This window comes from Aspergillus wentii, assembly GCF_001890725.1.
Source record: "Aspergillus wentii DTO 134E9 unplaced genomic scaffold ASPWEscaffold_2, whole genome shotgun sequence".
NCBI lineage: Eukaryota > Fungi > Ascomycota > Eurotiomycetes > Eurotiales > Aspergillaceae > Aspergillus > Aspergillus wentii.
The window spans coordinates 50,581-64,939 of record NW_024467833.1 but is presented as its reverse complement, the minus strand read 5'-3'; the positions used below and the strand labels follow the sequence as shown (position 1 = coordinate 64,939).

General features: G+C 51.5%; 5 protein-coding genes across 5 annotated transcripts; 1 reads left to right on the top strand and 4 right to left on the bottom strand.

Annotated features, from left to right (window-relative positions):
- Nucleotides 1-130: 130 nt before the first annotated feature.
- On the bottom strand, nt 131-629 carry ASPWEDRAFT_307689 (uncharacterized protein). The gene has a single exon (XM_040833458.1). It carries the CDS (start codon nt 478-480, stop codon nt 166-168), a length of 315 nt encoding a protein of 104 aa, XP_040691724.1. The 5' UTR covers nt 481-629; the 3' UTR covers nt 131-165.
- On the bottom strand, nt 296-2,705 carry ASPWEDRAFT_35621 (uncharacterized protein). The gene has a single exon (XM_040834265.1). The coding sequence runs from the start codon at nt 2,470-2,472 to the stop codon at nt 778-780; it is 1,695 nt and encodes a 564-aa protein (XP_040691723.1). The 5' UTR covers nt 2,473-2,705; the 3' UTR covers nt 296-777.
- A 133-nt stretch (nt 2,706-2,838) lies between these two features.
- Nucleotides 2,839-3,984, top strand: ASPWEDRAFT_167980 (uncharacterized protein; the record flags this gene model as incomplete). Its single annotated transcript, XM_040830229.1, has 3 exons — nt 2,839-3,535; nt 3,580-3,679; nt 3,726-3,984. The coding sequence occupies 3 exons, from the start codon at nt 2,839-2,841 to the stop codon at nt 3,982-3,984; spliced, it is 1,056 nt and encodes a 351-aa protein (XP_040691722.1).
- Nucleotides 3,985-4,014: 30 nt separating this feature from the next.
- On the bottom strand, nt 4,015-5,390 carry ASPWEDRAFT_167979 (uncharacterized protein; the record flags this gene model as incomplete). Its single annotated transcript, XM_040830228.1, has 5 exons — nt 4,015-4,328; nt 4,374-4,825; nt 4,868-4,991; nt 5,040-5,166; nt 5,214-5,390. 5 exons carry the CDS (start codon nt 5,388-5,390, stop codon nt 4,015-4,017), a joined length of 1,194 nt encoding a protein of 397 aa, XP_040691721.1.
- A 776-nt stretch (nt 5,391-6,166) lies between these two features.
- ASPWEDRAFT_106140 (type I polyketide synthase) lies at nt 6,167-14,217 on the bottom strand (the record flags this gene model as incomplete). The annotated part of the gene is made up of 9 exons (XM_040827789.1): nt 6,167-7,000; nt 7,046-7,363; nt 7,409-9,159; nt 9,203-9,353; nt 9,402-12,836; nt 12,883-13,042; nt 13,096-13,144; nt 13,195-13,564; nt 13,609-14,217. The coding sequence occupies 9 exons, from the start codon at nt 14,215-14,217 to the stop codon at nt 6,167-6,169; spliced, it is 7,677 nt and encodes a 2,558-aa protein (XP_040691720.1).
- Between the last annotated feature and the right edge of the window lie 142 nt (nt 14,218-14,359).

The following is a 14,359-nucleotide window of genomic DNA, read 5'->3' as shown; positions in this document are numbered from 1 at the left end:
CAAACCATCCGGGCAGAGATCGCCACCAACTGAGATGTGCGCAGGGCTACTTCAGCCTTGCGACAGTCGATCGTCGAGTGCGGCAAGGCTCTTAACGAATATCAGGGAATTCTTTGCATCGTATTTGGTCTTCTCCAGCACTGTATCCCAGCTCGAAAAAGCCATCTACAAGATTTCCTGGCCATCGTGGCCATTGTTTGCATTCATTCTTTGGCCAAAACAGTCCGTCGCCAGCGCTAGATTGGCCTCGCTAACTAGTGCTTGCCATCGTCGCCAATGGTGTCTTCCTAGATACCATAAAATAGTTTGTTGTTGCACACAACCGCCACTGCCCTCAGTTGTTCGAACAGCTTCCCTTGCTTTTCGATAGAAGGCTTTGACATTTTCAGGGATACCCCGAGGTATTTTTACGCAGGAGATGGCGAAATGACACTGATGATAGGTTTGTAAAACATTGTGATGGTCGCTGCGGATTTTCATGTCAAGACAGTCCAACTCGTTTTGAATCTCAACGAGAGAGCTCTAAGATGTTATCTCACGTCAGACCTCGACCTGAATACATTGAGATAAGTACTTCATCAAGTTGCACTAAATATGCAGGGTCTCAACATCTAGAATGGTTCAACGGCTTGTGTTTGTGTAGCAACGCCTTCTCACCGATATGCGATGAAGTCACATGCCATCCAGATAGAGCTCTAGCCGAGGTTACATCCAAATACATCAGACTGAGAAAGAAAAGAAGATACACTCTTGAATCATGGACTATCGTCACACAGCCTATAATAACTCCCAAGATGGCCCATTCGAGAATGTCCCCGTGCATGCAGCCTCTACACACTGCGCTAGACTGCCAAAATGCACGCCCCGCCGCACCATTCCAGGAGCATAATGTGCATATTTTGCAGAATTGGTCATGATATTGCGGCAATCAAGTGGAATGACAGGCTCTTGTAGCATGCACCAGCAAGTATCGGTGATGATCTCAGCACCGAATGCCTCGAGGATGTCGATGAATCCGGCCTTATATGCTTGTTGATATACCTCTCGGTTGGTGGTGATGGCTATCTTTACCCCGGGGCTTTTGGTACGAGTCTTGCAGAGACCAGATAGATGATCGAACTCTTCAAGCGCAAAATGTGGATTCCCCAGAGATACCAATCCTACCGAAGTATCTGTCGCGGTGTTGAGTTCCTGCCAGCAGTCGACAAGATCTGCACTGTCGAGACATATTTCCCTGGCTGTATCCAGTTCATCATATTGATTTCCTTCTGGCGTCACTCCTCGTACGTGGAACATTGGAGCAGACGCTGTTGTCGCAAGTGCAGCGCCGAGCGCTTTTAGATCAGCCATCCGGGGATTCCTCTGCTCCAGACCACAGACAAGTGGAATGTCACCTCCAACTATCTTTCCAATTAGATATCCCAAAATTGGGTATACAGAGTCGTCAATCTGATTCAGTTTCATCGTAACTCTAACGGTCGGAACACGCCCCTCGTCCAAGTGCGCCCCGCTCAATGGTGCTCGCCCAGTCAATGCAATACATACATCGATCAAATCGGGATATTTCTGTGTCCTCGCACCAAGCACACTGTTGGCAAACACTACTGCATTTGACTCGGACCATCCAATATCCTGCCCGTATTTCGGAGGATCCTCTAGGGTGTAAGGGGCACATGTGAAGCTGGACTGGGCACCCATGGCCATGTATGCATCCACCAGCTGGCCCGCATTGGTTGCCAGACTGTCATCCATTCCTATCTCTTTCCAGCGTCGCCTGTCGATTGAGATTGCATTCAATGTAGTCGGAATAGCGACCCGGGCGCCCATGGAGAGAAACTTCTGAGGGATGCGAACACTGGCAGGACCGGTGTATATACAAGCATCGATGTGGGCTCTGGTGACAGCCAAAAGCCGGTGGGCTCCTTGCATGTCCGCAAAGCTCAGCAGTATCTCCATGGCTTTCTGAGCAGCCGGTCCTTGGCTACCATTGAGAATGTCTTTTTCTTCGGCAGTGAGTTGTATATCGCTGGGCGATCGTGGCGGCGAAGGAAGAGACATGGGTAGTGATTGATTACTAGCCTGGAAGTTTTCTCCAGAAATAGCTGCAAACTTCTGATTCCGTAATGCATCAAAGGCATCCCCAACGACAAGAACAGGGATCGAAAGATCAAACAGGGCCTTTGCAACGATGGCCCCTAGTGTAATGATTTGCTCCTTGTCGCGAAAGATGAGACCTGCCGGTGCATTCCCATTAAGGAACATTTCGACTAGAACCATACTCCCTGTACAGGAACCGCGACTGGATGGGATGGCCAGAATGCGGCCGTTAATGTTGCAGCCATACAGGGGATGGTGGCGATCGACGATTTGTCCAGTTTGAGGCTCCACACCTGCCCAAAAGCTCAGAGGAACATCGGAGAAGAGCAGCTCCCCAGTGGCCATGCCATGGACGAGACATTGTCGGTGATTCATGGTGTTGATGGATGAATTGGTGAGTCGATGCGGAGAAGAAATGATGATAGCCGCGGATGAAGTCAGCTTGATCTCATTGGCTGGTTCGAGATATTGATAAGCAGCAGCATGGGTTATACGATATTCCTGTTTATATTATTGGATGGGAAATTGTGTCCAGACAAGGTACATACGCTTCATAATACTAGCCACCTAGGTTAACAGACAGATATATCTGATCAACTGCCAGAGCATTGGAACAAGCATGACAATCCGTTCCTTTGTAGTAAATGACCTCATTTCTACGTCGTGATCACGTCTATTCGGGCTATATCGACAACAACTGGAAAGCAGATATGCAGAACAATCAACATCCCATCTTTCCCCATGATTCCGAGAGCCCCTCCTGTAACCCTACAGCCAGTATGTACGCCTGCACAGTCCCACGACTTGAGCCGCAAAAAGGATATAGGGGCTCTCTTCGTCCTCCTCTTGGTGGGAACAGTCTCATGCGGGTTCTCCTCCTTTCTTACCACCTGGTTTCCCAAACTGCGCATCCGACCTTGGTATCTCTTCACCGTTACTCACTGGGGCACTGGGGTCCTTTTATCCATGGCATTCGTGCATCTTATTCCAGAAAGCTTCCAGGCGCTCCAGAGTCCGTGTATGTCGGAGTTCTGGAGGAGTGATTTCCCCCCTATGCCGGGGGCGATCGTGTTTGGTGGATTCCTCTTTGTGACGATCCTCGAGATGGTCTTTCACCCAGTTCGACATGCTTTGGAGGCAACGCCCGAGCAACAATCATGTTATACTCTTCCTGAAGGGGACACGCATTGTCCTCGAGTATATGGTGTGGCATCCGCCCCGGACATTCAAATCCAACAGGATAGACGGGCTGAACGCGGCGAGGCACGACTGGATGACGCGATTACGTTTACCCCGGAACAGAGACACCGAAAGGAACTAATGCTGGTTTGGATGTTAGAATTGGGACTCGTAGGGCACAGTGTGCTTGTTGGCCTCTCCCTCAGCACGACCGAGGGCGGGAAATTCATCACCTCGTTTGTCACCGGGATTCTTCACCGTGAGTTTGACTCGACTTTCCTAGATCTTGTCTAACAATGCAAGAAATCTTCCAAGGCATGGCGTTGGGATCCCGCATTGCCCTTCTGCCGTGGCCTGAAAAGGCCCTTCAACCGTGGGCAATGGCGTTGATCTTTGGAGTAACGTGGGTGATTGATAGTCTTTGACGATGGATTCAACTGACCATCTAGGGTTCCTATCGGCCAAGGGATCGGCATATCGGTGCATGGAATCTACGACGAACAGTCAGAAATCGCATCCACATTTATTGGGGTGACAAACGGGTTTTCCGCTGGTATTCTCATTTTCACTGCGCTGGTCGAGTTGGTATCAGAAGATTTTATCAGCCGAAAGAGCTGGAGGCTTCTTCGAGGTCGGCACAGAGTCTATGCTTGTTGTTTGTTATTTTTCGGGGGCATTTGCCAAAGTATTCTTGGAGCCTTCATCTGATTATGGTGGATGTATAGATTATAGCTCTACTTAATTTGGCAGTTCCGCTTCAATAATTCCCAGTCCATCGCCTTCGCGAGCCCAGAATGTTGTCTGCAATCCCACCGACTCGAACAGCGAAGCCCATCGCTGGCGTGTTCGCTCGAGTCCCGAGCAAAACACCATGACGCCGATATCAGTGATGCCGTGGATGGCTCCGGCATTCATGTCCGCCACGATATACTCTTCCACCACAATCTTGGAGTATCCCTTCTCCATGGAGGCTTTGATGTTGTTCAGGATGATCCGGGCCTTTTCGTCGGCCCAGTCGTGGAAGACCATCTTGAAGTAGTAAACACGGGCACCTATTCCATCAGTACGCATTCTTGAGTTCGGATGGGACAACTCACCCTTGATAGGCTGCTCGGTCGTCCAAAAGTCGTATGGCAATTTCTGGATATCCGCATCGAGTTCTTCTGCATCTTCCAGAACGCCAGGAAGTTCCGCCAGAACGTATTTCGCGGACACATCTGGGAATCTCTTTTTGAATTCCAAAATATCATGACCTCGTCCACCGCCGATATCGACCAGCAAGGCCTGATCGGGTTTAAAGTCCGCGTTGAGGATGCGCTCCCGAACCGGATACCAATCGCCCCAGTGGGCACGGCCTGCCCGCTGGCCCTCCATAAAGGTGTTGAATCTGGCCATTATCTCGGGGTTCTGGCACAGCCATTGGAAGCTGTCGATTCGGAAGTTATGCGCGTATTGGAGAGGAGCGAAGTTGGGATCGGAGGGGTTTTGGTATTTGAGGAGCTCGAGGTACTCGGGGGTTTTTTGGATGGCAGGAAGGAGTTCCAGGAATCTGACGATTAGCAAGGCTCCATGGTGGATCGGAGTCACTTACAGAGATTCAATGACGCCAATCGAGGTTCTCTGGGTCATTTCTTTGGAAATTGCGGTTGCGATGTATTCACACGGAGCAGATTCCTGCGCAAAGCCATTCTGGCACAGGAGTCGCATTATCCGTTCTATCCGGTCAATGCTTGAAGCTATTCATGAAGAAGGATGATACTCACCCACCAAGAGAGGATCGGCAGGCTTTGCAGCGGCCAATTCATCGAGACCGACTGGCAAAGTGGCATTGGCCAAGATACTGAATATTTTCAAGTCGATGGCGACCTTGACAGCCATGAGATACGTGGGCTGGGATGGTCAGCATTGCCCATCTGATTCTGCCTGGAGGGACATACGGAAAAGCCGAGCTTGAGGATGGCATCGCGAGGTTTTTCCAACGCTCTGGCGAGTTTCAGCACCTTCTCCAAGGCGTCAATTCGGGCGGATTCGCTGGCAGATGACTGGAACCCAGACAGAGACGAATTGGCCTCGGCGGACAGGGTTTGAATGAGCTGCATCGTGGAGGGGTCCATGGTGAATGTTGTTTGAGATGCGAGGTTTGTCGGAGGGACATTCCACCAGGGGCCAAGTCTTTATAGCCGCAGAGCAATGGAGTTGAATGGATCAGGCCATGATGCCAGCCAATCGGGATGATTGCCAGGAAATGCGTCAATTGAAGCCATTGTTGTCGATCGTTGGCGCGAACCACTGGATCCCAGTGGGCTGTCTATTTGTGCCTGGGGGCATGGTGTACTCCATGTGGAAACACGCATATCATGAAACCATCTGCAACTATAAGGCTAGACTTAACGCAGGACGGACATCCGCAGCAGCAATCCCCGACGGAGAAGGCGATGGTGGTGATGGTGGAGCAGTCAGAGAAGGCACATTCCAAACTTTGAAACTACATGAGACTAAATGGCACTATCCCGACTATCAAGACAAACGATGCAATGGGATTCGACTCCGTTTTTGAGGCCATCGGGCCAAGTGCGCGGGTGGAGCAGTGGGTCTGTTATTGTCAGTGAGCATGAGGATGAGGAGGAGAACGAGGAGAGTGAAGGGAGGTATATACTACAAGGTATGTCTGGCTGTATGAGTGACAGTATGATTATGGTCAATAGACAATATCTATGGAATACAATAGCATCAAATGCAGGCCATCCGATGATCCGGTGGTTCGACTCTTTGACCTCTGGATCCACCGCGAATCCTTCGACGCGGGACGATGAGGGGTAAAACAAGGAATAGATTTTATCCAAAGGCCAATTGGTATTACTCTTCTATTCTTATTATGTACTGCTGCTGATCAATTCCACGTTCGCAGTTTGCTCTTCCTCGTGGCCAACTGTCCCACCGATGTCACCGTCGCACTGCCCAGGATGTCAAACACGGCAATGTCCGCCTGCAATTCCTTGACAAACCAGCTGCGAAGCTCGACGGCAACTAACGAGTCAACGCCGTATTGATGCAGTGGTTTGTTTGCATCGATTTCTGTGACGGCAATCGACAGTGCCTTGGATAGTCTGGCTGTCAACGCCTCCATCACGGCTTCGTTCGCTTCGGACTGGGACTGCGCCTGCTGGAGTTGGACGGCAATATTGGCCTGATCGACAGAGCCATTCGCATTTCCTCCGGCTCCATCGCCCAGCAGCAACTGGCGGAAGAATGGCCGCTTGATCCAAGTTCGTTCGCCAGCAGGTTTCCTGGTCGCACTGGGGAACAGCCCGATCGTGGTCTGGCAGTTGGTCGCGGTGTACCCAGGCACCTGAGGACTGCAGTAATAGTCCATCAGAGCGTGGAAATCCTGCTCAATCACAGCGTCAAATCCGAGGTTAACGACGAGTCGCTCTTGCAGTTTCGCATTCTCTGCCACCGCGCCGGTGAAGCCGATCACGCCCAGATTCAACGCTGTTGCCTTTTCGCCGAGTCCGATGCGATGCCGAGCAAGATGGTCCTGGAAGGTATTGGCTGCGGCGTAGTTGGCCTGCGCTTTCATTCCGATAATGCCGGAGATGGAGGAGAGCATGATGAAAAAGTCCATGCCGGATGGGAGTTGCTGGTGCAGATTCCACGACCCTTGCACTTTGGGAGCGACGCATTCCTGCCAGTATTGGTAGGAGATGTTCTCGAATGGGGTGTCCTGTTGGTGTTAGCAGAGTCATGGATATAGGATCAGAAGACATACTCGGATGACCATGGCTGCTTGGATGCAGCCTTTGATGGGCGGCATGGAGTGGCATTCGGCCAGTGCCTTGCGCAGTGATGCTTCGTCTGAGATGTCGCAGAATGGAGTCATGACCTGCACATGGCGTGCGTGCAGCTCGTTTATCAGTGTCTGTGCCTTTGTTCCCTGTCCTCCTGATCGCGAGAGAAGAACCAGATGGCGAGCGCCATTGTCCGCCAGCCATCTTGCGATATTCTTTCCAATTCCACCAAATCCACCGGCGATTACGAAGGTAGCATTTGGATCGAGTGAGAGACGAGGCTTTGTGTTGAGGACCGTCTGCGACCGTTAGTATAGGTCAGAGGAGCGATATAGAATACTCACCATCACCTGGTCGTCCTTGCGCATTTCAATCACCATCTTGCCAACATGCTTCCCGCTCTGCATCGATCGGAAGGCCTTTTCCATCTCGCCAACTCCATATACACTGACCGGCTGCGGGGGCTGTAGCTTTCCTTGCGCGATGCCAGAATACACCGATTCCAGAGCAGCCGAGCACACGGCCGGTCGATCGACCAGGAGAGATGAGAGATCGACAACGCTGAAGGTGACATTGCGAAGGAACTGCAACATAGGTAGTTTGCGGTTCGACAGGATATCCCTCATGCCCAGTTCGATGAAGCGTCCATACGGTGCGATGCATTCCCACGAGGCCAGCAGACTTTCCCCTGCCAATGAATTCAGAATCACATCGACACCTTTTCCACCGGTACGGTGCTTGATAGCTTTGGCAAAGAGTGTAGAGCGACTGGAGAAGATGTGCGACGCTGGGATGTTGTATGTATCCATCAAGAACTGCTTCTTGCTCTGCGAACCAACAGTTGTGAATACCTTCACTCCCAGACTCTGTGCGATTTGAATCGCTGCTTGTCCAGTGCCACCAGAGCCAGAATGGATCAACACCGACTCGCCTGTCTTCATCCTGGCAACATCATTCAGTGCGATATGAGCAGTGGCAAAGTTGACCGGCACTGCAGCAGCAGCAGCAAAAGACACAGACCGATCGATCTTGACCACAGCCCCAGTCTCACGCACTCGGATGACATTCGCAAAGCAGCCAGAAGCGAGGACCGCCACGGAATCACCGACCCGGAGGCGTTGACAAGATGATCCAACTCGACTGACGATACCAGCGCATTCAAACCCACTGTGGATGGACTTGAGTTGGCCCACGGCAATCAGGACATCGCGGAAGTTGAGACCGGCGCATTTGATTTCGACCTCGACTTCATCTGCATCCAGTGGACGTGAGGCGGTTTCATCCTCGATGAACTGTAGGCCATTGAGCAGGGCAGGGGATGAAGTGTCGAACTTCAATGCGACGTCGCAGCCAAAGTCTTGGATCTTCTTTTGCTGGGGAGTTGTGCGAAGGGAGACAGCGTCGTTGATAGTTTTAGACGGAGACAAACGGCCGATATGGAGGATTCCTTTCTGCTCGATGTACTCGGTGTCGACACCGGGTTCGGCGAGAAGAGACTGCATGACCTTGACAATCTGCCGGTGTTGCGATGTTGATTCCTCCAGCGACAGAAGGTAGCATCTGCGCCGGTCGTCTTCTTCCATCAAAACTCGGAAGAGACCTTCGACGAGGCCAAAGTGAGGTCGGGGCGAAAGATGGCCTCCTCCTTGGTTGACCCAAAGAGTGCGAACTGTTGTCGATTTGAGGAGAGTCTGCAGTTGCGCGTATAGTTCTGGCTGCATGTCTGCCAATGACGGCGTTTGCAGCTCAATCAAGAAGACGCGCAGGAGAATGTCTTGGGAATTGGCTGCTGCTGCCTCTTGGATCGAACTGCATTTGACGGCAGCATTCATCTTGACTTGACACTCTTCAGCCAGCGATTCTGCGACTTCTTCCTGTCCGGATTCATATGGATCGAAGACAATCTCAATCTCGGGCTGTGATGGCTCGGAGATATCTTCTACTGCCGTCGACACTAGCAGGCTCTGTTCATGGCGAGTGGGATCTTCATAGTCAGCCAGACTGACATCGAGTCCAGAGAACCCAGTCTCTTGAAGCAATTCGTGCCATTTATCCTGGTCGACACAAGGACCCAGCTGGCGATACGGTTCGGAGCCTGATACATTAGAATTGACTGACATAAAGGGTAGAAGACTTACTCAACCACCATCCTTCAAGAAGGCCAAAGACAAAGGCTGTCCGGATGACTTCCGGCATGGTGAGTTCATACAGCACCAGCTTTCCGCCTGGCTTGAGCAGCTTCCTGGCATGGCTCAACGTAGCCTTGAGATCGGAGGTTGCATGGAATACCTACAATATACAATTAGCATCAATCGATCAATTCAAGAATGAACATACCATTGAGGCAACGACCACATCGTAGCTCCCACACTGGAATCCCTGTCCCTCCGGATCCTGCTCGATATTCAGCGTATTGAACTTCATGCGATCGCCCTCTTCGCTAAACTCATCCTGGGCATCGGCGAAGAAAGACCGTGAGATATCGGTGAAATCCCACTTGGCGTAGCGTCGATGACTCGAGATGTCTTCGCCTCTGCCCAGCGTGCGCAGCAGCATGTCTGTCATGGAGCCCGTGCCGGCACCGACTTCGATGATCTTCATGCTGGGATTGTGATGAGCCATGAGATCGAGGTATTTGGCGAAGCGTTTGAGGCCGTGGGATTCGTGAAGCCATTCAAAGTAAAAGTCCTTCATGAGACTGCCTTCGAAGAGGAAGTGGAGCACGTCCATCTCGCCTGTGAGGAATTTGAAGAGATTCTGAGCGACGCTGGCCACCACGTTGCCTTGCTTGTTGAAGTTCATCACTTTGTTCTCGATTGTCTGGATGAAGGCTTTATCTTGAAGACGGCTCTTCCATGGTTCGAACGAGAACTGGACTTTGCCTTGATCGAGGAGTTGTTTGCGATAAACCATCCAGTCGATGTACTTCTTGTAATGAGGATGAGGAAGTTGGTATTCTGTCTGAGAGAGACGATCGAGAGTCTCGACAATGCGAGCATTCAAAAGGAAGTCTGCCTCGGTATAGGTATTGTCTGGGGTGGCTGTAAGAGGGTATTCCTGATGGCACAAAGAGGTGATCTCGTCGTTATTCAGCAGAGTAATATCAGGCTTCCATTCGAGATGGTGGCATAGATTATCCTTTGATGTCTGCATCTCTTCCACTTCGTTGGCACTGACGGTGCTCATCTTGAGCCCTTTAAGAGACACCAGCGACTGCTGCAGCTCATCGTCAAAGGCCGTAATGTCTGCCGATGCGTCAGACTGCCCTTGCATAGTCGATGAATGCACTCTAAGGGATGAGATGTCTTTCAGACCCTCATTGGAAATCCACAACTTGTCAATGTGCGTCGGGATCATCGTGGGAATAGTCTCAGTGCCTGACTTGGACAACGTCCAGATGGATGTCTGCATGATGGCATCCAGAGTCGACGGATGAATAACCTCACCGGCAGGCGATGAGTAGCTTGTCACCTCTCCTACTACCTGCATGGGATGGTGAGAGTTGAAGTTGAGCGTCTTGATGAGCTGGAATGCATCGCCATATCCATACCCACAGCTGCTCAGGAACTTGTACAGACTGCCTGCATCAATAGGAGTATGACACACATTCTTCGTCTCCGAATAGCAGTCCGCCTGGTATTCCAATAACTCAGCAGCCATCTCATCATCATTCTGCTCACCCTCTGGGCTATACACGATCTGAATCGAGCCAGTGCAATTCTCCGTCCAGGTGTCATTCTCGTACGTGCAGACGCGAAAGTCGAACCATGTCGAGCTCTTCGTCTCCATTCCCTTGATCGGACGCATATATAGCCCCGTCTCGATGCCTTTGGTTGCTGGAACGCGGATGGCAGCGTGGAATGTCGTGTCTTTCAGATTGAAGCCGGCTATCTTCTTGCCGTTGGTCATTTGATTAGCGCCTTCGATGGCCATGGCCAGCATTCCTGCGCCGGGATAGAGAATCGTGTCGTTGATCTTGTGATCCTGAACCCAGGGCATCTCAGAGACTCGGATGATATTCCTCCATCGTGGCTCGAGAGGATTCCAGTTGTCATCGCGGACTCCGAGTAAATCAACCCGTCCGATCTTGCGCAGTCGGTGGTTCTTGCTGATGTGACTCTCGTGCCAGTAGGACTTGGTGTGGTTGAAGGGATATTCAGGCAGATCGGGCAGTGCTTTGGGCATTGTCTGGTCTGTCAATTCCCCGTCGTTGTTGACTCTGGATAGATTGACCGGATATCCAGCTGCATACAGATTGCCAACGACGGACAATGCAGTATCGACCGCAGAGACATTCCGCACCAGCATGGAGAGATACGCCGTCTTGTCCTTCTTGATTGTCTTGAGGATATCCTTGCACGGTCCTTGCAAGACTGAATGCGGTCCAACCTCCACCAAATGGTGGATAGGGAGTTTTCGTCGATGGCTTCGATCCAGCTTCTTGATGGGATCCGACGTCGTCTCAGAGAACAGCTTGGATACAGCTTGCGAGAACAGGACAGGAGAGACCATGTTGCGCACCCAATACGATGCCCGGCGCAGTTCATCTGGAGCAGCCCAGGTTCCTGTGACCGACGAGACCATCTCAGGAGGATCGTTGGCATCCGAACTGTCTCTATCCAGACTGCCGATGGCTCGCTGATAGTGGCCGGCAATCTCGTGCATCTGGAACGAGTGATACGCCACAGACACCTTGAGCTTCCGGGCAAAGACGCCTTCTTTGTCGAGTCGTTCTCGGAGCAGATCGATCTGGTCTTCTTCTCCGGAAATGGTCAGACTCTTGGGACTGTTGATACACGCAACCGTCAGGCGAAGGATATCAACCTCATCGCTGAGATCGTCCAGGTAAGACAGAACATCCTGTTCAGATAGCGCCACAGCTAACATCGACCCCTTGGTTCGACTGAATTTCTCCAGCTTTCCACTCAGTTTGCCTCGATGGTAGGCAATCTTCCAGGCTGAGGTTCGTGAAATGGCGCGGGTGCAGTATGCTGCGGCAATCTCTCCAGACGAATGACCAACCACTGCCTTGGGGGCGATATCCCACGATCGAAGAAGATCAACCAGAGCGACTTGGACCACTGTGCAGAGTGTCTGGCTGTATTCGGTCTGGTTGACGTTCGACTCGGATGCGGGTTTCAGCAGTTCATCGAGGGCATTCCATCGACATCCCATAGTCTTCAGGTAGATACCAGCCTCTTCAACACTCTGCATGAAGACCGGATAGACATGAAGCAACTCACGTCCCATTGCAAACCATTGCGCACCTTGACCGGAGAAGATCATGGCCATGTTGGGCGATGCAATAGACCGGGTAGTGGAGGAAAACCCGTCTGCGAGTTTCGTCCAGTCGTCGTCAGGCTGGGCAACGACGAATGTGCGCCATGGCATGTGGCTTCGGCGTCTGTTGAGGGTGTATGCGAGATCATTCAGATATTGCTGTCTGTCTTCTTCGATGGTGGATAGAAACGGTCTCCAGGCGTCTTGTAGACGGGCAATTCCCTGTTCATCTGCAGACGACCAGACGAGGACTTTGGGTGAATGTTGGGTGAGGCTATTGGCTTCCTGGGCATTCTCGATGCTGACGACGCCATTGCACTTGACAGATGGAGGACGTTTGACGGTGTTGTGGTTCCCTCGCAGTCCTCGGAGATGCAGGAAATGGTATGCATCGTCCAGCACAATATGCGAGTTGGAACCACCAAAGCCGAATGAACTGACAGATGCCCGTCTGAGACCGTCTGTTGGCCAGGATATAGCTTTGTTGGGTATCTAGACTGTCAGTATATCTTATATATTGCAAGATGAGGATGCATACCTTGATATTCCAGAATTCATCGTCAATTCGAGGATTCAGATTCTCATAATTCGTGCTATTCGGAGGAATGACGCCTCGTTCCAAAGCAAGAACGGCCTTGATGATGCCTGCAATTCCGCTGGCGCCTTCTAAATGGCCGATGGTCGACTTGACGGATCCTCTGTTGTCATTAGTATGTGATGATAGTTCAGTGATGAGACATACATGTACAACGGATCATCTGGACTGCGATGATTCCTAAATATCGATCCAATCGCCTTGACTTCGATGGGATCCCCAACGGCAGTTCCTATTCTGTTAATATCACCCAACAAGATGGTAAGAGTAGCATACCTGTTCCATGTGCCTCGAAATACCGTGTAGAAGCCAGATCCAGACCACCCTTGCGGTATGTATCCCGGATCAACTGCCGCTGCATGTCTGAACTCGGCTGCGTGATGCCGGGTGTCTTTCCATCCTGATTCGATGAAGACGACCGAATCACGGCTCTGATGGTGTCGCCATTGCGCATGGCGTCTTCCAGGGGGCGGATGACCAGCACGCCAACCCCCTCGCCTCGGGCATATCCATTGCCGCGACGGTCGAAGCTGTAGCAGCGACTATCGGTGGATAGAAGCCCGAGGTTGTTCAGACTGAGGCCTGTTTCCAGGGCCAGAATAGCATTGCTTCCGATGGCGAGGCCCTGCCAAGTTAGCTGCTGTTATCGTGATAGATGATGAGACTTACCATGGTGGAATCACCGCTCCAGATGGACTGGCATGCCAGATCGACGGCCATCAAACTACTTGAGCATGCTGTGTCGACCGTCGAACTGGGCCCAACCAGGTCAAAGAACCAACTGACCCGGTTCGACTGCATGTTCATCGATGTGCCCGTGGCATTCCACTTGGGCAGAAGCAGCGGATCTTTGACCTGCAGCGACTGATAGTCATGGCCAAACGAGCCGGTAAAGACACACGTCTTGGACCGGGCAACATTCTCCATGGGAATACCGGCATTCTCCAATGCTCGGTAGGCTGTCTCCAAGACCAGCCGCTGCTGAGGGTCCATGGCTTCAGCCTCTGCAGCAGTGATGGAGAAGAAGGGGGCATCGAAGAGAGAGACATCTTCTTTCATGAAATGGCCGCCTTTGACGGAGAGGGTATCCAGACGGTTCTGGTCCGGGTGATAATGGGCATCAATGTTGAGACGGTCCGAGGGGAAGTCCGTAGATGCACATCTGCCCTCGACGATCATCTTCCAGAACGACTGGGGGGAAACGGCATCTTGAGGGAATTTGAGGGAGAGACCGACGATGGCCAGGGGAGGGAGGGAAGTATCAGTGGGAACGCGCATGATTGTGATATGATACGATATGAAATGATGATTTGATACAGATAATGTATTGTGATGACGACAATGCTATGGTTCCATTCTTCTGTAGGACAGACAGGGTTCCCTTCTTATAGACATCATCGTCAGGCCTTCCGCTCGACCT